At 41.7% G+C, this 8,942-nt stretch overlaps 1 protein-coding gene across 1 annotated transcript in view; it reads left to right on the forward strand.

Moving 5' to 3' along the window:
- The window catches only part of MRAP2 (melanocortin 2 receptor accessory protein 2), a 50,773-nt gene extending 42,182 nt beyond the window's left edge, over positions 1–8,591 (forward strand). Inside the window, exon 4 of the mRNA XM_029944723.1 lies at positions 7,014–8,591. Coding sequence (XP_029800583.1) covers positions 7,014–7,407 — 394 coding nt within the window. The 3' untranslated portion in view covers positions 7,408–8,591. The remainder of the gene's footprint in view (positions 1–7,013) is intronic.
- The last annotated feature ends 351 nt before the right edge of the window (positions 8,592–8,942 follow it).

Raw genomic sequence — 8,942 nt, forward strand, 5'->3', positions numbered from 1 at the left:
AGCGTTTTATACCTCTTCCCCAGAGACAGCTCCATGAGCGCGTTCCGACTCTGTCTCTTCCCTTTGTCTCCCGGGCGCTGCGCACTTGCGCCACGTTGGGCTGGGGATCTTACCTCCCCTGCCCGTCCCGGGCTGGCCCGTCCTCGGATCTCCCCCATTCGCCCCCACTCACTCAGGTATCCTTGAGGTTCTATTCCTTCTGGAGTTCGTATTTTCTCCTTCCGCTCTCTCAGATGAACGTAGTATCCTTCTCAGTTCGAAAAACTGTGCGGAGGGAGTTTACGGAGCTCCCTTCCTCTCCGCCATCTTGGCTCTACCTTCTAGTCAAGGTAGAATTTATGATGTTGGCCCTTGTAGTTTTTAATTTTCCCGAGTGTAACCAAAGCTGTAGAAGAACAAGTTGACTGATCTAACAGGTGCCATTGAGCATTGTTTTTCCCTCTGCTAGCTGGACTTGAGATGATGAGAGAGTTGAAGGCTGCTGTCTTCTCTTTGCCACAGGAGCATAACAACCCGTAGAGCAGTACCAAAACCATCTGCAGGCGGGAAAGACATCCTTAACAACATGGCACATGTTTCATTCCTAAAAACTGAAGTAAGACAACATCCAAGGGCACCTGGGTAGCTCAATTGGTTGAGTGTCCAACTTTTGATTTCAGCTCAGGTCATGATCCCAGGATAATGAGATCGAGCCCCACCTCAGGCTCCCTGCTGAACGTGGAGCCTGCTTGGAATTCTCTCACTCTCTTCTTCTGCCCTTCTCCCCCACTTGCTTGCTTGTGCTCTCTCTCTCTAAAATAAATAAATTTGTAAAAAGACAACATCCAGATGCAAACTTCCCATGCCTAATTAGTGAGAATCCTTTGATATTCACTGCATTAAGTAAACAAAAGTATTTTTGGGTGTGACTCATGAGGGCTACGCTGTTATAAAAAATGGGTGACCACTGAGGGGCAGTATTTTCACTGGCTTTCCTTGAAGCCATCCTTATGAACAAGTGGCAGGAAATCTTCTCCATGGAACGTGAGCCCTGCAGCTTCCCAGTCTGGCCAGTTGTAGAAAGGACAAGATGCCCTTTTAGTAACTCTATGGAATTCGTTCCAAGGACCTATGTGAAAGGCCCCATGGAAGAGTATGGAACAGAGCTTGAGGGTGTGGGGAGCATTGTAGGGGGCAGAGGTAGGGTGTTTCATCGCACCAAAAGTAGGTGCAGGACATATCTGGATGAGACTAGTTAGCTGGATCTCCTGTATTTCTCACCCTAAAGTCCACACTCAGGATCTCTCTATTAATGGACCATCCCTTATTTTTTAAAATTTTCTTTTAATTTTTTTTTTGAGAGAGAGAAAGACAGAGACAGAGACAGAAAGTGAAGAAAAGGGCAGAGAGAGGGAGGAAGACACAGAATCTGAAGCAGGCTCCAGGCTCCCAGCTGTCAGCATAGAGCCTGATTCAGACTTGAACCCACAAACCGTGGGATCATGACCTGAGCTGAAATCAGATGCATAACTAACTGAGCCACCCAGGTGCCCTGATAGACCATTCGTTATTAAGGCTCTCCTCTTACTTTTTGCCCTTATCTGGACATGCTGCTCTTGAATTAATTTCTGACCTTGTAGAAACTATAGAAAGGTCTGCCTTCCAAGGCAAGGGTTTAGTTTCAAGCTCTCCTCATTATTCATTCATTTAAGAAAATTTTATTGAACAGCTATTATATGCCTAGTATTGGGACATAGACAAGAAACACATGATACCTGCCCTCGAGAGATCATAATCTTAATGAAAGATAAGAAAAGAGGGTAATACAGAGTGAGAAGATGGATGGAGAGAAGAGCCCAGTCCTCCAGGAGAACATTCTGACACATACTGGAGGAGTCAGAGAAGACTTCTAGCAGGAGGTGACACCAGATATAATTCATGAAGGGCCAAGGTGTGATAGATAGGTGGGTTCCAGTTCCACTAATGGAACCCATTTCCTCACTAAGCTTAATCATTTCTAGCTTTTGACTGAAAGTGAGAGACTTAACTCTTCTTTCACTTAAACACTTAGGGCTATTGTACGGTTATTAATTAGCATAATTTCAATATTGCTAGGTCTCAGGAAATAGGGAGGACCCAGGAGAGGAAGAGAGATGGGGAGCAGTCAGAACAACATACTGCATTTATTGTCTGTCATCTCAAGAGGGCACATTACATGGTGCCCCCAAACAATTAGGAGATAAACATTAAAGATCACTGGGCACAGATGACGACACTAAATATAATAATGAAAACATTTGAACTATTGTGAGAATTACTGAAATGTGACACAGAGACACAAAGTGAACAAACGCTGTTGGGAAAATGGCACTGATGGGCTTACCAGATACAGTGTTGCCACAAACGTTCAATTTGTTTAAAAAAAATGCAGTATCTGTGAATTTGCAAATAAAGCAAAAGGCAATAAAATGAAGTATGCCTGTATTCTACTTGTTTGATGTTATTGTGAATGGATTTTTTTTCTTATTGTCTATTGCTATGTCTAAGGAAAGGAAAGTCTCTGAAACAACAGTGCTCGATCAACTGGATAAACATAAAAAAAGGAATCTTGACCCCTATTTCAACATGGTTCATAGTTAAAGCCCCTAGGACAACACTGTCCAAGAGCAGTTTTGTGATCATGGAACTGTTCTCTGTGATGTTCATTTAGGCAATCCCTGGCCTCATGTCACTATAGAGCATTCAAAATGTGGGTAATAGAACAGAGATACTGAATTTTAAATTTTACATAGTTTAAATAGCCACCTGTGGCTAATAGCTATTATATTGGACAGCACAGTTCTAGAAGAAAGCATGGGAGGCTATTTTCATGAGGTTAGAGTAGGCAGTTATTTCTTAGAGATGATATGAAAACCATAACATAAATTTTAAAAAGTTGATAACTTGAGCTTAACTGAAATTTAAAGCTTCTGCTCATCAAAAGAAATCTTTTTTTAAAAAAATATTTATTTATTTATTTTGAGAGAGAGAGAGAAAGAGAGAGAGCATGCACATGGGACAGGCAGAGAGAGAGGGAGAGAGAATCCCAATCAGGCTCTGTGGTGTCAGCACAGAGCTTGATGTGGGGCTTGATCTCACAAAATGTGAGATTATGACCTGAGCTGAAACAAAAGTTGGATGCTTTACTGACTGAGCCACCCCACGCGCCCCTCAAAAGATATCCTAAGAAAATGAAAATGTAAGTCACAGATCAAGAGAAAATATTTACAATGCATCTGACAAAGGGCTTATATTCAAAATGTATTACAAAGCTATCACAGATCAATAACAAAAATAATCCAGTTTTTAAAATGTGCAGAAGACTCATACTGAAACTTCACAAAAGAAGAGAAACCAATAGCCAATAGCACATGCAAAGATGTTCAAAATGACTAGACATCATAGAAATGCCCATTAAAAGCAATGAGATGCCATTTCCCTCCCACCAGCATGACTAACATTGAAAAAACTGACAACACCAAATGTTGACAAGGATGAGGAGTATCTAGAACTCTGATATTTTACAGTGAGGTTGTAAAATGGCACAACTACTTTGGAAAATTGCAGTTTCTTATAACATTAAGCACACATCTACTCTGTGACCCAGGAATTCTCTTCTTAAGTATTTACTCAAGAGCAATAAAAACGTATATCTACAAAGAGACTAAGAGTGTTCATAGCAGCTGTACTCACAAAGTGCTAAGCTGTTGACAAGCCAGATGCCTTTTTTTTTTTAAGTTTATTTATATATTTTGAGAAAGACACAGCATGAATGGGAGTAGGGGCAGAGAGAGAAAGAATCTGAAGCAGGTTCTGCTCCATCAGCACTGGACCCTGGGCTCGAAGTGAACCTCGAGGTCATGACTTGAGCCAAAACCAGGAGTTGGATGCTTAATGGACTGAGCTACTCAGGCGCCCCAGGCCAGATGTCTTAACAAGAGAATGAATAAAAAAATTGTAGCGAACTTATATGATGAACTATCACTAAGAAAGAAGGACAAACTGTTGTTATATGTAACAACATGGATGATTCTCAAAAAACATCATGCTAAGCTAAAGAACCCAGGCACAAAAGGTTATATATTTTATATATTTGTATGAATTTTAAAACAGACTGAACTAATCTGTGGTGATAAAAATCAAAACTCTTCACCTATAGGAGGTGGAAATTGACTAAAAATTTACAAAGAGGCAAAGCTTATCAAGAGAGAAATCAAGGCAGTGCTACCTGAAGTGGGTAGAAATTGAATGTATGGAAACTTTCTAGGAGAAAGGAAGCATTCAATAGCTTGGTCAGAGCGAGTAATAGTTACATGGGTGTTTACATGAATAAAAACATATGGGATTTTGCTTTTATGATCTATGCATTCCAGTATGCACATTTTACCCTATAATGGAATAAATGTAATTGAAGCAAGTTGTGTCTATGATTACATTTTTTTCACATATACGTTCTTTAGTTTACCAGTCAAAGAAAGAAAAGAATAAAGGGATGATCTATTGAGTATTTAAGATTTGCCAAATTCTAAGAGTACAAAGGTGAACCTTTGCCTTGTTCCCAGGGAGGGAGGATCAGACAAACTGCACTGTTATCACACTAAGAGATCATCAGGGAACGGTCAGAAGAGCTGGTGGGGCAGGGAAGGCATCTCCAGGGCCTGATTGTCCACTGCCTGGCTCTGCCCTGCAGAAAGACAAAACGCTTTTGGTCTCCTCTAGATTCAGCAAGGATGATTTTTTTAAATAACTTATTTATTTTTTAATTCACATCCAAGTTAATGTATAGTGCAACAATGATTTCAGGAGTAGATTCCTTAATGCCCCTCATCCATTTAGCCCATCCCCCACCTACAACTTCTCCAGTAAGCCTCTGTTCTCCATATTTAAGAGTCTCTTATGTTTTGTCCCCCTCCCTGTTTTTATATTATTTTTGCTTCCCTTGCCTTTATGTTCATCTGTTTTGTATCTTAAAGTCCTTGTAGGAGTGAAGTCATATGATATTTGTCTTTCTCTGACTAATTTCTCAGCAAGGGTGATTAATGAAGGCCACATCTTAATCCTGAGAAAACGTCGCCTATGTTTTGGAAGAGCGGCTGCACGCAGCCAGATTTTGGTGTCTGTTTTCCCACTAGGTGGACCCCCCACCCCCCCAGCCCCCAGCAGGCAGAGAAGCCTCAGCTGCTTTTTAGCCCTGGATTTGGAAGATGACATGAGCCGCAGCATCTTAATCATGCCTTTCCCAAACGCGTTAAGCCCCTTTCCTGGGTGACGTTTTATCTTATTCGGTCACAGGTTGCTGGCGCACTCATTACTATCCTCAAACATCTTCTAAACCTGGGTGAAGTGACAATTAAGGGAAGAAAACCACCTACTGAAAGATAAGAAGACCTCTTAAATGTGTTGTCAGTCGCTCTAAAGTGATTCTTCTCTGAATTCTGAATACATGACTTAGTGAACGTTGTACTCTCATGTAAATCATTGACCTTCATTTCACGTTTGCTCAGTAGGCTAGGAGATTTGTTCACCTGATTTTTTTTTAATTAAAAAGGAAAACTCAGGCTTCTGAGAAGAAGGCCTTGTCTGATGTCACCCACGTAGTCAGGGTTGGAGATCTGCTATAAAGTCCCTCAGCTGCTGGGCTGCAAAGCTTCTAGGATAATTGACCTCTGAAATCCAGGTAATTCTTGATTATTTGGAAGTTAGTCTGTATGATCAGATTTTCCAGACTGTAAATTGCATCCAGAAGCCCCTGGGTAACTCAGTGGGTTGAATGTCCCACTCTTGATTTCAGCTCAGGTCATGATCTCACAGTTCGTGAGTTTGAACCCCATATTGGGCTCTGTGCTGATGGTGTGGAGCCTGCCTGGGATTCTCTCCCTCTCTTACTCTCTCTGCTCCTCTCCCACTTGGTGCGCTTGCTCTTTCTCTCTCTCAAAATAAATAAAAATAAACTTAAAAATAATTGCATCTATGCCCCCCTGCCCCATGAGAACGTGGTCATAAGTACTTTATCCTGAGTGATGGTGTGGGAAGGAAGAGATTTAGAACTAAAATCACTGAGATCACACATTTGTTTAACAGACTCCAGAACCTAATTTTTGTCAGGTTTTGAAAATGTCTAGATCTGAAAATGTGTTCAGTCATGATTCTTGCCCTTAAAGAATCACTACCTGTGTGTGAGCAGCCTTTGTATAGACCTGGAAAGAATGGTGATTAGAATAGATGGTCAGGTTATTCAGCGCTCTTGTGGGATTGATTGATAGTTACTTTATTCATTCATTCACTTATTTATTCCCATTGAGTTGCTAATTGTTTCCACATTAAATAAAACATGGAATTAGGAACCTGGGTTTTATTTTCACTGCCATTACTAACTGGTTTTGTGACTCAAGGGGACAATCTGGTGGCTCCTTACCTTAGCTCATGCATTTGTGAAATGGGTATCATAACTCCTGTCCTAAGTGCCTGCCCTGGTCAGTTTTGAGAATTGAGTGAGATACACGGACATGAAAGCACTTTGACAAATATGAAGCTCACCCTGTAACATAGTGCTGTTGCTCAGACCGATCTGATGTAGGTCAGGGTCCTAAACTTGATCATTAGTGGTGATCCCTGGGGATTCTATAAAAATACAGATTCCTGGCCCCTACCTCCAGAGTTTCTGAAGGTCTTGACCCAGGATTCTGCATTTTAGGAAGCACTTCGAGTAATTCTGATGCGGATGATCCAGGAGTCCCAGAGAAGCATGGCTGCTTGATCCAGAATATTGGGGGATTCATCAGCAAGATCTCTTTTTGGGATGGTCCAGCTGTCTCAGGTTTATTTACATGTTCAGAAGTGATGTCTCTCAGTTCTGGTATGGGTCTGTCCTGTACAGAGGCATGTACTTGAGGCTAACTGGAAACATGCTGCCTGCCCAACATGCCGAAAGCCACAATTTCTGCAGGTGAATAAGCTGGTGTGTAAGCAGTCTTTTATTTCCCTTCTCTCTACAGCAATGCAGAGTCTTCAGAGAAGAGATTCAGAATGAATAGCTTTGTGTCAGACTTCGGAAGACCGCTGGAGCCCGATAAGGTGTTTTCTCGACAGGGCAATGAGGAATCCAGGTCTCTCTTTCACTGCTATATCAATGAAGTGGAACACTTGGACAGGGCTAAAGCTTGTCAGCAGACCAGAGCCCTCGACAGCAGTATTCAACTGCAGGAAGCCGTTAGAAGCAACGGACAGCCAGAGGAGGAGCTGAACAGGCTCATGAAGTTTGACATCCCCAACTTCGTGAACACAGACCAGAACTCCTCCTTTGGGGAGGATGACTTTCTGATTGCAGAGCCACCTATTGTTCTAGAAAATAAGCCAGTTTCCCAGACCTCACACAAAGATCTGGATTGAGAAACGTACTCTGTAAACTGTCTTCCTGAAGATGTTGGATTTGTCTTTGTAATGCAAGAAATCTCCATTGACCAAAGGTGTTTGTGTGTGTTGCGGGGAGCAGGAAGAGATATAGGAGACAGAGAGACAGAGACAGAAAGAAAAACACAGAGAAGAGAGCTCCCTCAGAAAAGAGCTGAAGAAGCTGAGTTTCTATGCCTTTAAACACAGTTCAGGCTTTTTTGAGAATAAAGTATTTATTCTCATGGTCTCATCTTCCTTGATGTTGAAAAGTATGGCTGCACACTGAGTGTCAGTGTTCTTGAATGGGTTTTAGCATACTGCATTCTAGTCTGGACCTGCCACTACCATGCTCTACTTTTAGCAAGTTGCTTTACCTCTCTGGGCTGCCACATTGTTCACTGTAATTGTGAGGAGTCTGAAGTAGATGACTCATCTCAGCTCTAATATTTTGTGAATTTGTGACTTTGTATCCAGAAGAAGCTGGAATTACATAAAGCAGCACAAACCAGGGCACTGCTTCCTATCTCTTGCAGGATGCCCCATGTCTTTACCTTCCACTCAATCCTTAACTGAGCCCAGCTTTGGTCAGCGGTCCAAGTATCTGTGAGGAGATCAGAAGACACATCTCACAGTCCCCATGCAGAGTTCTGTTGATTGTACTGAAATAGCTCTTCTGAGAACCTCCAGCCACCCATGCTGAAACCTAGGGCCAGCCCTGCCCTCCTCTCCTAGAATGAGTACCAATTCATGGAGCATCACATGGCCCTCTTGTTTCCAGACATATAGTTCTCAGCTCAGTGAGAGGAAATCCCTTTTGTGTCTCTGTGTTGGTGTGTGTCTGGTCACACTTCTGTGTCACTGGCTACTGAACAAGAAAAGTACTCACCATGCTATTTACTTGGCAGATGTGTAGGCGATGGTCATGTGACCAGTGTATGGACTTTGAGCAGAGATGGTGAATGGGTTTTGAATCCCCCACCAACAGATATGCAGGGTGGCCTGGTGCAAGAGAGTGAATTTCATGAAGGAATCTGGTCTGCACACTGGCATTGGAAACAACTTGGTTTTGCATCCACAACTGCATGCATGGCTCGCTGCTTATCCCTAGGTGGCATTTTCATTATGAATTTGTTTACTACCTGGTTTGCTTCAGCTAAAAAATAAATGTACTTGCACAGGAATTTTCTCTGGTTCTTTGTTTTCACACATCCAAATTTTTCATTTCCCGTAAGAATTATTCCATGTTTATAATGCTTCCTAATTCCTGTCATTTCTAGGAGCCCCATTGTTCTGGATCATGCACCAGATTTCATTTAGGAGTTATTCCACCAAAAGAAATCCCTTTTCCATAATATCTTTTGAGGAAAATATTATTCTTTAAGACTGACACTAAACAGTAGAACAAAGCATGGAATATTCTTGTAATTAATACATTCTTGCAAATAGATACTTGCTATTTTCATTAAAGAATGCCATTTTTATTGACTTTTACTTATGTGACTATTACTATTCACAATTTAAACAACCGAATA

The sequence above is a fragment of the Suricata suricatta genome, chromosome 7 (assembly GCF_006229205.1).
Source record: "Suricata suricatta isolate VVHF042 chromosome 7, meerkat_22Aug2017_6uvM2_HiC, whole genome shotgun sequence".
In the NCBI taxonomy this organism is placed as follows: Eukaryota; Metazoa; Chordata; class Mammalia; order Carnivora; family Herpestidae; genus Suricata; species Suricata suricatta.